This window comes from Oratosquilla oratoria, chromosome 6 (assembly GCF_046742065.1).
Source record: "Oratosquilla oratoria isolate Oo_2021 chromosome 6, ASM4674206v1, whole genome shotgun sequence".
Taxonomy (NCBI): Eukaryota; Metazoa; Arthropoda; class Malacostraca; order Stomatopoda; family Squillidae; genus Oratosquilla; species Oratosquilla oratoria.
In genome coordinates, this window is record NC_134782.1 from 62,310,689 (window position 1) to 62,326,150 (window position 15,462).

General features: G+C 36.7%; 1 protein-coding gene across 5 annotated transcripts in view; it reads right to left on the reverse strand.

Annotated features, from left to right (window-relative positions):
- Nucleotides 1-291: 291 nt before the first annotated feature.
- The window catches only part of LOC143026520 (uncharacterized), a 79,306-nt gene continuing 64,135 nt past the window's right edge, over nucleotides 292-15,462 (reverse strand). For 2 of the 5 annotated variants that reach the window (XM_076187061.1, XM_076187060.1), the window contains exons 6-7: nucleotides 2,134-2,660; nucleotides 296-1,992 (exon numbers count right to left, since the gene is read on the reverse strand). In XM_076187061.1, the coding sequence (XP_076043176.1) occupies nucleotides 1,866-1,992; nucleotides 2,134-2,660 (654 nt within the window). In that variant the 3' untranslated portion in view covers nucleotides 296-1,865. Of the gene's footprint in view, nucleotides 1,993-2,133; nucleotides 2,661-15,462 lie in introns of all 5 variants that reach the window. The other 3 variants (XM_076187059.1, XM_076187058.1, XM_076187062.1) reach the window with 2 other exon arrangements.

Here is a 15,462-nt window from a genome sequence, read left to right on the forward strand (position 1 = left end):
CGACAAAAAAATTATGTAGTGGCTACCGTCACAGCCTTCGTGGTCATTTTCCTTGCTTCTTAGCGCAGATCACGACTGGTTCTGCACAAGACAACTGGCTACGATTTACTAGAGTAGATCCGTAAAACCAAACTGCCTTTACTTGCTCCGCAACTCACAACCTTCCTCATTTTCTGAAAACCAAAATATAAGGATAATTTCTTCTGTGGGCATACACTTCTCAACGGCCGTATTGTTGTGCGGACCAGGTGTCGTAAGAGGTCAAGGTCAGGTCGGCCTAATTCCATTGTTAAGTGGGATACCGGCCGGGCTCTGGTTAGATCTGATGTTCAACAACCGTTTGGTGCTGCTGCTGCGACGTACGCGACGTCGTATGGCTCGATATCTATCATCTCATAGTGTGACGTCCTGTGATGTGTAGTTATGACGTTGTGTGACGTGTAATATGTCTTCTTCGAACAAATAAAATTTTCTCTGCCGACAAGACCTGTCCCGAACAGCTGACGCTTACCGGTCGACCGGCAAGGGCTGATTCACACTATACCGGCACTTAACGGAACGTTGACTGTACGTTACCGTATCGTCACCCTCCGTAAACATCATGTGCATTCACACTATTCTCCCACTTTTCTCCATTTTCTTTAATCATCTCCGGTCCCCAGCCCATTGCTCTTGCGTTTACCTCTCGCACCTCCCCATCCATGTATAAATTGAGCAGCCAAGGCAACATTATACATCCCGGGTAAAGTCCTACCTGTACCTCAAACCACTCGCTCTCTCCCTTTCTAATTCTAACACGTGTTCTACTACTATTGTAAAAACTCTTAACTGCTCTTAACAACTTTCCCATATATCTTCAATACCCCCCACATTGCCTTCCTGTCTACCCTGTCATAAGCCTTTTCCAAATCCATAAAGTCACCTCCCCCCAAAAAAAATCCTTACTTTTTCCTAAAGCTTTCTCACACATCTGCCTTACCACAAAAAAGGATCCACGCAAGCCCTACCTTTTCAAAACCCACACTGTTCCCCACCAATTACTCCCTCTGTTCCTCTCTTAATCCTCTCAATCAAAACCCTCCCATAAGCCTTCTGAACTACACTCAACAAACTGATCCCTCTGAAACTACTACACTCACACTTGTCCCCTTTTCCCTTGTAAAGTGGAACTATACATGCACTCCTCTAGTCCTCCGGCACTATACCCTCTTTTAGACAAACATTAAACAGCCTCACCAGCCAGTCCACCATCACTGTACCTCCTTATTTTAGACACTCTACATGACACCCATGTAACCCAGGTGTCTTACTTGCTCTCATAATTTTAATAACTGCTTTCACTTCATCTTTCCTTATTTCTCCTCCACTTTCCTCATTCATCACTGCCTTTCCCTCCCTATCCTCCTTCACATTTAGCAACTCCCTAAAATACTCGGCCCATCTTCTTTTTACTGCTGTCTCATGACAAAGATAAAACTTGTTGAATCTATTCCATGCCAATGATTCTGGAGATATCTTAAATCATAATGAATTAAGTTTAGTATGTTCTGTTGAATTAGCCCTAGGACTGTGATTTACATGAGTTTGCTCCCCTCTTTTTAGAAACATTTCTCTAGTCCTTCGAAATTACACGCTCGACTTGAAGGGAATGTGTGTGGTCCTGGTCTGCATTCCAAATTTCCTGGACTTTGGCTCCCAACTACAGCTATCCCCCTTCACCAATTTCCCAATGTATGAGAAATCTCATGCCCTCAACCACCCCTCCTCCTTCCACTGTCCAGTGATTTCGGGGCACAGCTGAAGGAAATACAGTTCGTAATTATGAAATTCATTTACATAAAAAAAGACCTCGTTATTATTGTAACTCATTGTGGAATTTTGTAGGGGCCTTTATTCTGGATTGCTTGAAGGAACTCAGACCGATAGTCAGGCCATGTGAAAACACGTGAAGGTGTCACATACTGAAGAACATGGGGATCCCCACCACTCAGTCTGCAAAATATAGGAGGTATAGGTGTTAGGTTGTTATAAATGTTTGCATAGTATATTGCTGTTGTAGTTCTTTTTTTTTAATTGGTGGTGCTTGTGAATTAACTCCAAATATACAGAGTCAGAGATTGAACAAGATCGTACCTTATTTGAAAAAATTTTGAGTAGTTAAAACCAATGTTTTGGTTGATGATGAATTGGAGGGCTTTCCTAAAGAGGAAACTTGTGGGTCTATCCAAGGACATTCTTTTGTCCATGAGCTCTTCTGTGATGTCACCCTTGTGCTTGCCTAGAAGCTCCATCTTTGTCTCATCAACTACAGCTATAGTATCTGAGGACTTATCACAGAGGCCATCCACACTCTTGGTCACAGGCTCAGAAGTGGACTTACATGAGAACCTACCCACATTCTTGGAAGTTATGCCTTTTGACCCTCCAGTGTTTACATCTGAGGACAACTTTTGTTCTTGACCTCTGAGTTGTTCCAGGAGATTTTCATTAGAGTGGGTGATCTTCTGTCTCTCCAACTGTGTAATATAAAGCTCAGTGGCCTTGGCTTGTACTGAGGAAATGATGATGACTTTGCAGGTGTTGTCTGGGTCGAGCTGTCTGTATACCCATGATAATGGGTCAAGAATATTTGTCTCATCTGTGTTATGTAGATCGTTTACCTAAGGGAGAAGAAGACCTGAGTAATTTGCTGGTAGCTGTTTTTTTCATCAGAAGGTTACACATACACATGCAGTATCTATCTAAATGTAGTACACAGGAAAGGAGCAACATTCACTGGGCCCTGTCCCCTACTGTCTAAATTATCATGCCTAGCCATTCATGTACAGTTCCAACTTAGTCTATATCCTTTATTTCAAATTATCATATTTAGATTGCATATGTGTAGGCACAGATAGAATTATAATTTTCAAGATGGAAATACAATTTCAGATTCCTTACAAAGGGGATTTTTCCTAGTTATTTGGGCTCAGAAACTAAAGAAACTCTTTCAGTATAAATTATTTTTAGTTATTTGGCCATCAACTCATAAATTATTGACTCCTCAACTGTCAGCTATGTGAATATAACAGGCTTATTTCATTCAGTAAAAATCAGAAAGGCATACTATGATGGTAACTTAGAGTACATAAGAAAATAATATATTGGATCTCTTCTTGAGGTGTTTGTTGATAATACCACATTGCTGTTTTGGTTGAGCCAACTGCTCATGAAGGGGAGGATTTTTTTTTTTTAATGTTTTTTACAGCTTCACATTTTGCCATATTCAATTTTTTCATCTATTTTCTTTATTTGTTTTTTCTTTCTGTTTATTATCAATAAGATTTGAAAAAAAAAAAAATGTTGTTCAATAAAGACAAATTTGAGGGTATGAGCTTTGGAAACCAAGAAAAATGAAACGCATACAGTGTGTAAACCCCAACAGAAATATAAAGAAAACAAGTAATGTAAGAGATATAGGAATTATATTGCTGGGTGATGCTTCCTTTGATATTAATATTGATAAGACAGGGGCTAAATGCAAGAAAATCATGGTCTACATAATACGAATGTTCAGAACAAGAGACCCTCAAATACTTATCACCACATGAAAGTAACTGATAACACCACTTGGATTATTGCTCACAACTATAAGCCACACACAAGCAAAGAAGTGTTTTACAGCTGGAGAGCCTCCAAAGAAGCTTTACAAGAAGTCCAGATATATCTTGACTCAAGACCTTAAATCATAGGTAAAGACTTTAAGAATTTAATTTACACTTACCTTAGTGTACAATTAGGTAAATACACACACTTGAGGAAATGGAGGAAGAGAAGTATTAAAACAAAAGAAGCTTACAAACAAACTAGAAACAACTATACGAGAATTGACAGGGAGGAAGAAAGTAATTCTGAATGAGGTGTTGTAGATTAATGCAAAGATGAACCAAAAGTGTTTTATAGGTGTATCAATGGTTATTAGAGACACAGAGACATAATCACCATGCTAATATGGGTGGTGAAGTCTTTTAGAAGACCTCAACTCGGGCAGAAATAATGGAAGAGCAATTTTTTTTTTTAGGATAGCAAAGGGAGCAAGAATTCAGGTTTAGAAGACATAAATGTAAAAGTGAGGGAAGTGCTCAATCTCCTGGGATCATTGGATATGACAAAAGCTTCAGGACCTAATGGGATCTCAAACAAGATATTCAAAGAATGAATAGAACAACTGGCAGACAAGATTTTTAGTCTTATTGTATGTTCGTTAAAAGAAGACATAGTGCTCCTCGATTTGAAAAGGGTTAATGTGGTATCAAGTCACAAAAATAGAAGTATGAAGACACCATTATATTACAGGCCAGTATCACTGACCAGCACAATAGTGAAATTATGTGAAAGGATTGTGAAAGATCGATGGATCAAGTATCTTGGAGATGAACATTCTGGCAGACAGGTTTGGCTTCAGATCTGGAGGATCATTTGTGTCAAGCCTTATAAACTTTTACTTGAGAGTGACTGATGTGATGCAAGAGAGAAAGGGCTGGGTGGACTGTGTATACCTCGACCTAGAGAACGCTTTTGATAAAGTACCTCATAGTCGACTTATGTGGAAATTGGAGCATGTTGGAGGACAAAGATGTAAACTATTCTAATGTATGAAATATTTTTGAAGGGAAGATACATGGGCACAGTATTAAAGGGTAAGATGGCAATATGGAGAGCAGTTATGAGAGAAGTTCCACAAGGTTCAGTACATGCACCAATAATGTTTCTAGTTATGACAATGACATGATGGAGGGAACAAGCTATGGCAACATGTCTGTAGATTAAGCAAAAATCATGAGCAGAGTGAAAAATGAGGAGGACTCTTGGATATTGAAAAAATAGACACTATTTTTGGAGTCAAGAATGGGAGATAAAAAAAAAAAAAAAAAACAGCACTGAAAATGGGAAATTGCTGCAAAGACAATTTTTAAACTAATTCTTGGGAAGTAAATCCACTAGAAAAACAAAAGAGAAGAAAGATTTGGGAGTGTAGATAGACATATCGACAGGACTGTGAGAGAAAGATGCAGACTGCTGCAGAAAATTAGAGTCTTTTCACTATATGGACGAAGAGATGATGAAAAAACTCTTTGAAACCCTGATCTGTCCAAGACTGGAATAGACATCAGTAGGATGGTCCCCACATAGAATGAAAAATGCTTGCAGGATCGAAAGAATACAAACATCAGCAACCAATCTGGTCCCTAGCTTGGCAGATAAACCATATGATGAAAAATTAAAAGAACTGGGTCTGCTAATTTTAAAAGATTGACGGGGAAAGGTGATATGATTACAATATTCAGATCAGTAAAGGTAAAAGATTACAATAATAGATGAGATCTCTTCATTAAGGACAGGAAGACTTTAAGAGGTCATGAGAATGAATAAAGGAAGACTATATGTCCAAAGGATGTGAAGGAATATAATTTTCAATATAGATGCATAAGTACTTAGAACAGCTTAAAAGTTAACACCCTAAGCTGAAACAATCCATGGATTCAAATCTAAATATGATAATTGGAAATCAAGGATAGAGACTAAGTTAGAACTACATGAATTTGAAGCTAGGTATGATGAATTAGAGGCCAGGAGATGGGACCATAAGAGCATTGCTTCTTTCCTGCATACTAGAATTAGGTAAATACAATTAGGCTGCACACACACACACACACACACTTCAGCGAATGGACGGCTTGGATGACGTTCTGAAGAAAACTGAAGTCTGTGGATCCCAACGCAAAGAGAAGTGCCTAGTGTTTTTACAGGGTGGGGGGGAAATTGCTCGTGGAGTAGTGGGAAAGTAGGGAAAGAGGAAAAGGGGAGGGATTACTGAGGGAAATGGAAGGAAATGAGGAGGGAGTAGACTTGGCCCAGCCAGACAAGCGAAAGGTAAACAAAAGACTGAGCGATGATGAAATGTCTAATAAAAATGTAAAGATTAGAAGTATAGAGAGGAGCAATACAGTAGAAAGTGACGAGAATATGTTCCAGGGATTTAAAGAGGGTGGGGGGGACACAACCCCCCCCCCACGACTGATAAGACTAGAGGAGAGAGTTGATAAGGTGATCGAGGACTTGGAAAGTAGGTTAGGTGATGTTGACTCCATTTTCCAGAGAATTGAAAGGTTGGAACAACTAGAGAAGGCAAACAGAAACTTAACTGATGAAATAGAGGACCTAAAAAGACAGTTAAGAAATGTAAAGGAGGAGAATGAGAAATTGAAGAAGAATAGTAATGAAAACAGAGAGACAATAGCTAAAGAAGCTAAAAATTGGAGAACAACCCAAGAAGGGAATAAGGTTTCATTCACTGACATAGTCAAACAGCAATTGAAAGAACATAATAAAGACTCAGTTATTAAAGTGATGAGACAGAAGGAGAATATAGTAAGAGAATTAGCTGACAAAAAGAAATGTATAATTATATTAGGAATGGAAGAGAAACATAACACAGATAGAACCGCAAGAATCAAGGAGGAAAATGAAAGAGTAAGCAGTTTATTAAAATTAGTCCAGGAAGATGAACCAGAAATTATAAAGGAAATTGAGGAAAAATTCAGACTCGGAAAATATAGTACAGATAAGACCAGACCAATTAAGATTAAATTCAGGTCACAGACAACGGCAGAGAAAATTCTATCCAAAACAGGGAAACTAGCAACAAATGATCAATATAAAAAGGTATGGATAAAAAGAGAAATGAATAAGGAGGAAAGAGAGGCAGAAAAGCAGAAAAGACTTGAAGCTAAGGCAAAAAACGAGGAAAGAACGGAGTCAGAGAAAGAGAGATTCTATTGGAGAGTAGTGAACATGAAAATAAAGCAGTTCGACATACAAAAGAAAAACATAAGGGAAACAGAGAACACAATGGAAGTGGCAGAAAACTAAGAGCGTCTTACACAAATATAGATGGATTGATAACAGGATTGAATGAACTGAATGATTATTTGAAAGAAAAAGAACCGGACATAATGGGAATTGTAGAAACAAAATTAAAAGGCCCACTACCACCCAACAGTGTAGGACATGATGCATACAATTATTGGATTAGAAACAGAGAGAAAAAACAAGGGGGTGGAGTTATGTTCCTGACTAAGAAGGATATAAACGTGAAAGGTGTCATATATGGAAAGAATACAGTAGAGATGATTATGATAGAAGTGGAAGACCGAGATAAGAAGAGCAGAAAATTTGTGATCATGGGAGGAGAGTGATCATGGGAGGAGAGTGAACATAAAAGTATGTTAGAGGACACAAAGATAGCATTAACTAAAATAATGGAAGACGGAGGAAGAATAGTTATGATGGGCGACTTTAATTGCAAAGAAATCTGCTGGGAAGAAATGACAGTAAAGAGTGGTGATGACTCATGGGGAAATGCTCTACTTGAGATGATTACTGACCATTCAATGACACAATGGAGACAAGAGAACACTAGGTATAGAAATGAAGAAGAACCATCGAGACTAGACTTAATAATTACATCTGAACCTAGAATAGTGGACAAGATTGAATATAAAACACCAATAGGTAAAAGTGACCACATATTGATTGAACTGGAACTTAATGAAGAAAAATATATGAAAAGAAATGAACAATATAGAAAAGGAAGAAGGATGTATGAAAAAACAAACTTTGATAAAATAAGAGAATTCTTCCAACAAGAAAACTGGGAAGAAATATACAAAGAAGAAACATCAGTGGAAGAGAAATGGAATATTTTGACAAAAATTTACAAAAAAGGAGTGGAAAAGTATGTCCCAAGACAAAAACAAGAAAAAGAATATGTAAAATGCTGGTACAACAAAAGTTGTAGGGAGTTAAAAGACAAAAGAGACAAAGCCTGGACCAGATGGAAAAAAGACAGAAGACCTGAAAAATGGAAAATATATACTGGTTATAGAAATGAATATGTACAAAAGTGCAGAGAGGAAAAAAGAAAATATGAAAAAGATGTTATAGAAAAGTGTAAAGATCAACCAAAACTATTCTACAGATTTGTAAACAATAAACTGAAAAACAAACAAGACTTGGAGAAATTAAGACAAGGAGGAGTTGAATACACTGAGGAAATGGAAATGGCAGAAATTATGAACAAACATTTTAAATCAGTGTTTACAAGGGAAAATATACAACCTGAAGAGATTGAGTGGAAAGAAAAAGTCCCCCCTATGGAAGAAATAGAAGTAACAAAGAATGAAATATTGACACACTTGGGTAATTTTGATGTCAGAAAATCGCATGGGCCAGATGAAATAGCAAACTGGATTCTGAAAGAATGCAGGAATGAACTGGCAGACAAAATACATAGCATAATAAGCAGTTCCTTAAAAGAAGGAAAAGTTCCAGAAGATTGGAAAAAAGCAAATATAGTACCTATATATAAAGGAGGAAATAAAAAAGAACCTACCAACTATAGACCAGTCTCTCTAACAAGTACAATAGCAAAAATTTGTGAAAGAATTATCAAAAGTAGATGGGTAAAATACTTGGAAAAAAAAAAAGTACTAAATCCAAGGCAATTTGGATTCAGACAAGGACGATCATGCGTCACCAATTTAATATGTTTCTATTCAAGGCTAATAGATATAATACAAGAAAGAGATGGATGGGCTGATTGTGCATTTCTAGACCTAAAAAAAGCTTTTGACAAAGTACCACATAAGAAGTTGCTTAAGAAATTAGAATATGAAGGAGGAATACAAGGTAAATTGCTAAATTGGATGGAAGACTTTTTGCAAGAAAGAAAAATGAGAGTAGTGATAAGAGACCAGCACTCAAAATGGAATGAAGTAATAAGCGGTGTCCCGCAGGGAACAGTTCTGGCCCCAATAATGTTTGCTATATATATTAATGATATGGATGAAGGAATTGAAAGCTATATGAGCTTCTTTGCAGATGATGTAAAACTACTGAAAAGAGTGAAAACTGAAGAAGATTGTGAATCACTACAGAGAGATCTAAATAAAGTACAAGAATGGAGTAGGAAGTGGGAGATGGAGTTCAATACAAAAAAGTGTAGTATAATGGAATTTGGGAAAAGCAAAAACAGAATAACAGGATCATATAATTTGGGAGAAGAAGGAATAAAAAAAGTCGAAAATGAGAAGGACCTGGGAGTCATTGTTATGAATAATATGTCACCTGAGAAACATATAAATAAGATTTTTGGAGAAACTTATAATTTAATAAGAACAATCAAAGTGGCATTTACATACCTGGATGAAGAAATGGTGAGGAAAATCCTAATCACCCTGATAAGACCAAGATTGGAATATGCAGCAACGACATGGTCACCAAGTACAAAAAAAATGTATAACAAAACTTGAAAGAATACAAAGAGCAATTACAAAATTGGCACCAACACTCTCAAAACTATCATATGAAGAGAGACTACAAAAATTTGAACTACAGACACTAGAGCAAAGAAGAGAGAGAGGAGATTTGATAGCTATTTACAGAATCATGAAAGGCATAGAAATTACTGATAGAGAGAATCTGATAAAATGGGATGACAGAAATACAAGAGGACACGGAAAGAAAATAAAAAAAGACAGCTATAGAAGAGATTTGAAAAAGAACAGCTTTCCTCACAGAGTAATAGACAGTTGGAACAAGTTAGATGAGAAAGTGGTGTGTGCAAAAACAATACATGAATTTAAAAATAGTTTAGATAAAATGAGATATGAAGACGGGACCCCACGAGCATAGCTCCCCTTCCCGTAAAATACAACTAGGTAAATACAACTAGGTAAATACACCGGTCAAAGTGACAGCGAAGTTTGGAACTCCAGGAAAACTTCAAATTTCGTCGATCTCAACAAGGGAGTACCTTTGTTGTATTAGTAGGGAAGGGGAAAGCTTGTGGTGTAGTGGGAAGGTGAAGAAAAAGGAGAGAGTGATTACTGAGGAAAATGGAAGGAAATGAGGAAGGGGAGGAACGGGCCCCGGATGTTAGAAGGGGTGTAGACAAAAGGGGTGCAAAACACATAGACGGGGAAGAACAAGGAAGCAGAGGTGCCAAAAGCAGATATATAGATAATAGCAGCTCAATGGAAAGAGAAGATAACTGCTTTTATGGATTAAATGAGGGAGGAGGTGACAACCTCCCCCGACTAGTGAATCTGGAGGAGAAACTAAAAAAAAAAAAAAAAAAAAAAAAAAAAAAAAAAAAAAAAAAAAAAGAAAAAAAATAATAATAATAATAATAATAATAATGAAGCATGGGAGGTTAGGTTTAACCAATTAATACTAGTTACCCAAAGAGTTGATAAACTGGAAGAACTAAAGATGGAGAATCAAAACCTAAATAAAGAAATAGAAGAATTCAAAAGACAGTTAATAGAAGTAAAGGATGAGAATGAGGAATTAAAGAATAATAAAGAGAATAAAGAGTCCATAGCAAAAGATGCACAGGGTTGGAGAAAAGTCCAAGAGAACAACAAAATTGTGTCTAGAGATATAGTGACACAACAGATGAAAGAACAAACTAAGGACACAGTTATTAAAGTAATGAGAGAGAAGGAGAATATAGTAAGAGACTTAGCGGACAAAAAGAAATGTATATTTATATTAGGGATGGAAGAGAAGCATAATTCAAATAGGACCACATGAGTAAAAGAGAAGGAAAAGATAAACAAGATATTAGAAGTAGTTCAAAAAGATGAACAAGAAACAGGGAAAGAAACTGAAGAAATATATAGAATAGGGAAATACAATACAGATAAGACCAGACCAATTAAGGTTAAATTCAGGTCACAAACGTTAGCAGAGAATATCTTAGCAAAAACAGGGAAACTAGCAGACAGTGATAAGTATAAGCAGGTATGGATAAAAAGAGAAATGAATAAAGAGGAAAGAGAGGATGAGAAAACAAAAAGACTAGAAGCTAAGGAAAAAACGAGAAAAGAACAGTCAGAAAAAGATCAATTCTATTGGAGAGTAGTGGATATGAAAGTGAGGAAATGGTTCATAGCAGAGAAAAACGGAAGGGAAACAGAAAACACGATGGAAGTAGCAGAAAATTAAAAGTGTCTTACACGAATATGGATGTCTTAATAACAGGCTTGAACGAACTGAATGATTACCTGAAGGAAAAAGAACCGGACATAATGGGAATTGTAGAGACAAAATTGAAAGGTCCACTACCACCCAACAGTGTAGGACATGGTGCATATAATTATTGGATTAGAAACAGAGAGGTGGTGGAATTATGTTCCTGACTAAGAAGGGTATAAATGTGAGGAATATCACATATGGAAAGAATAGAGTAGAGATGATTATGATGGAAGTGAAGGACAGGGATGGGAAGAGCAGGAAGTTTGTTGTAAATTATGTGCCTCCTAAAATGGCTTCATGGGAAGAGAGAGAACACAAAAATATGTTAGAAAACACAAGGATAACACTAAATAAGATAATGGAAGATGGAGGAAGAATAGTTATAATGGGTGACTTTAATTGTAAAGAAATCTGCTTGGAAGAGATGATAATGAAAGGTGGAGGTGACCTATGGGGAAATGTATGATTATAGAACATACAATGATGCAATGGATACAAGAAAACACTAGGTATAGAAATGAGGAAGAGCCATCGAGACTGAACCTAATAATCACACCAGAGCCCGAAATAGTGGACAAGATTAAACATAATACACCAATAAGTAAAAGTGACTACATATTGGTTGAACTGGAACTAAAGGAGGAAAAATAGGTGAAAAAAGAACAATATAGAAAGGGAAGATTGATGTATGTTTTTTATATAAAATAAGAGAATTCTTTAAAAAAGCAGACTGGGAAAGGATACACAAGGAGGAAACAACAGTAGAAGAGAAATGGGATATTTTGACCAAAAAATTATAAAGGAGTGGAAAAGTATGTTCCAAGACAAAAACAAGAAAAAGGATATGTAAAGTGTTGGTACAACAAAAGATATAGGGAGTTAAAAGACAAAAGGGATAAAGCTTGGATAAAATGGAGTTAAGACAAAAGACCTGAAAATGGAAAATATATACTAGTTATAGAAATCAATATGTACAAGTGTGCAGAGAAGAAAAGAGAAAATACGAAAAGGATGTCATAGAATTTTTTTTAGATTAACCAAAACTATTTTACAGATTTGTAAACAACAAACTGAAAAACAAACAAGAATTAGAAAAGCTACGACAAGGAGGAATTGATTACACAGAGGAAATAGAAATGGTAGAAATTATGAACAAACATTTTAAATCGGTGGTTACGAGGGAGACTATACAACTTAGAGATATTGAGTGGGAGGAGAAAGTCTCCTCTATGAAAGAGATAAAAGTAACAAGGAATGAAATACTAAATCACTTGAGTAATCTCGATGTCAGAAAATCGCATGGACCAGATGAAATGGCAAACTGGATTTTGAGAGAATGCAGGAATGAACTAACAGACAAAATACATATTCTAATAAGCAGTTCATTGAAAGAAGGAAAAGTTCCAGAAGATTGGAAAAGAGCAAATATAATACTAGTATATAAAGGGGGAAACAAGGAAGACCTTACTAACTATTGGGAGTGTTGGTAAATGACAACCTGTCACCTAACAGACATATCAGCAGGATTGTGGGAGAGACATATGGACTGCTGCAGAAGATTAAAGTGGAGTTCTGTTACATGGATGAAGAGATGATGAAAAAACTCATTAAAACATTGATATGTCCAAAACTGGAATATACGTCGGTAGTATGGTCCTCACACAGAGTGAAGTATATAAGCAAAAATAAGAGAATACAAAAGGCAGCAACCAGACTGGTCCCCAGCCTGGCAGATAAACCATACGAGGAAAGACTGAAAGTACTGGGTCTACTAACTTTGAAAGATTAAAGAAAAAGAGGTAACATGATTACAATATTCAGGTCACTAAAGGGGACAAATTGGATTGATAGAAGAGATATCCTGATTAAAGATTGGGAGAGGGGCTTTAAGAGGTCATGGAAATAGATTAAGGAAGATCACAGGTCAAAAGGATGTAAAAAAATACAGTTTTCCATATAAATGTATAAATGTGGAATAACTTAGAAGATGATATAGCCCAAACTCAAAGAATATATGAGTACAAATCTAAATAAGATAACCGGAAATCAAAGATATAGATTAAATTGGAATCGTACATAAATTTGAATCTAGGTATATTAGAAAATTAGAGAATGGGAGACAGGACCCAATGAGCATTTTTCCTTTCCTGTATATGAGAATTAGGTATATACACAAAAGCCTCAGAACCTAATGGGATCTCAAATTGTATATTCAAAGAATGTAAGGAACAACTAGTGGACAAGATCCACACTCTTATTACATATTCATTGAGAGAAGGCAGTGTGCCACTTGATTGGAAAGGGAAATATGTGGTGCTAATTCACAAAGGTGGAAACAAGGAAACACCACTAAATTAGGTCAGTATCACTAGCAAGCACAAAGAAATTATGTGAAAGGATTGTGAAAGATTGATGGACCAAATATCTTGAAAAGATGAACATTCTGACAGACAATCAGTTTGGCTTCAGATCTGGAAGGTCATGTGTGTCAAACCTTTTCAATTTTTACTCAAGAGTGATTGATGTGCTGCAAAAGAGAGAGGGGTGGGTGGACTGCATGTACTTGGCTAGAGAAGGCATTTGATAAAGTATCTCACGCTCGACTTATGTGGAAATTAGAGCATGTTGGAGGACAGAGAGGCAAACTATTAAGATGGATTAAAGACTTTTTGATAAAAAGATACATTAGAACAGTAGTAAAGGACAAGATGTCAAGCTGGAGAACAGTAATGAGCAAAGTTCAACAAGATTCAGTGCTTACATTAGTAATGTTTCTTGTTTATGTTAATGCATAATAGAAGGAACAGCAAGCTATACCAACATGTGTGCAGATGATGCAAAAATCATGAGAAAAGTTAAAAATGAGGGGGACAGTAGAATATTGCAAAAAGCTCTAGATACCATTTTTGCATGGACCCAAGAATGGGAAATGAAATTCAATACAAAAAAGACAAAGTGCTGGAAACGAGCAATAACAGAAAAAGGCCATACTTAAACTATTCCTTGGGAAGTGAATACATTACAAAAGCAAAAGAGGAGAAAGACTTGGGAGTCTTGATAAATGACAACCTGTTACCTGACAGACATATCAGCAGGATTGTGGGAGAGACATATGAAGTACTGCAGAAGATTAAAGTTATGTTCCATTACATGGATGAAGAGATGATAAAAAAAATCATTGAAACCCTGATACATCCAAAACTGGAATATACGTCAGTAGTATGGTTCCCACACAAAGTGAAGGATATAAGTAAGATTGAGAGAATACAAAGGAAAACAACCAAACTGGATCCCAGCATGACAGATAAACTATATGAGGAGAGATTAAAAGCACTGGGTCTACCAACTTTGAAAGATCAAAAAGAAAGATGTGACATGATTACACTGTTCAGGTCACTAAAGGGGACAGATTGGATTGATAGAGGAGATCTTCTGATTAAAGATGGGAGGGATATGAGAAGTCAAGGAAGTAAATTAAGAAAGACCATATGTCAAAAGGATGTGAAGAAATACAGTTTTCCACATAGATATATAAATATGTGGAATAACTTAGAAGGTGATATAGCCCAAGTTCAAACAATACTTGAGTTCAAATCTAAATATGATAATTGGAAATTAAAGGCATAGATTAAATTGGAACTGTCATGGATTTGAGTCTAGGTATGTCTCCGTCTGGGAAATTGGCTGCATGTTATTGTGGCAGAGTAGCATGCATTTGATACTTGAGGTACTCAGGAGTGAGGAGGGGACAAGGGGGAGAAGGGGTGGCTATACTAGTAAGTGAAGAGATAAGTAAGCATGTAGTGGAGTGGAGGGAGGTTTCATCAAGGTTGATGTGGATGAAGGTGAAGCTGGGAAGGGAGATATGGATTTTTGTAAGTGCGTATGGGGCTGGTAGTGAGAAGAGCGTAGACGAAAGGGATGCTTTTTGGGTAGTTATAAATGAGTGCATAGAGGGATTAGGGAGAAACATCAATGTAGTTGTACTGGGAGACCTTAATGCTAGGGTAGGAAATGAACCAATAGACAGAGTGATTGGGAAGTATGGAGTTCCAGGTAAAATTCGTAGAGGAAAATTGATGGTGGAGATGTGTCTTGAAAGAGAGTTGATAACAAATACAGTGTTCAGGAAGAAAGTCAAGCATAAGTACACATGGGAGAGGATGGTGGATGGAAGGGTGGCAGAAAGAGCATTAATGGACTATATAGTGGTGACCAGGAGTATGGTAGGATGAGTTAAGGATATACATATTCTAAGGGGAGAGAGTAGGGGAATATGAGATAATTTTCTGGTGGAAGGTAAATTGAGAGTGGAGAATAGGTGGAGAAAGAGGAAAAGGGCAGAAGGTAGGGAAGTGCTTAGAGTGAAATACTTAAATG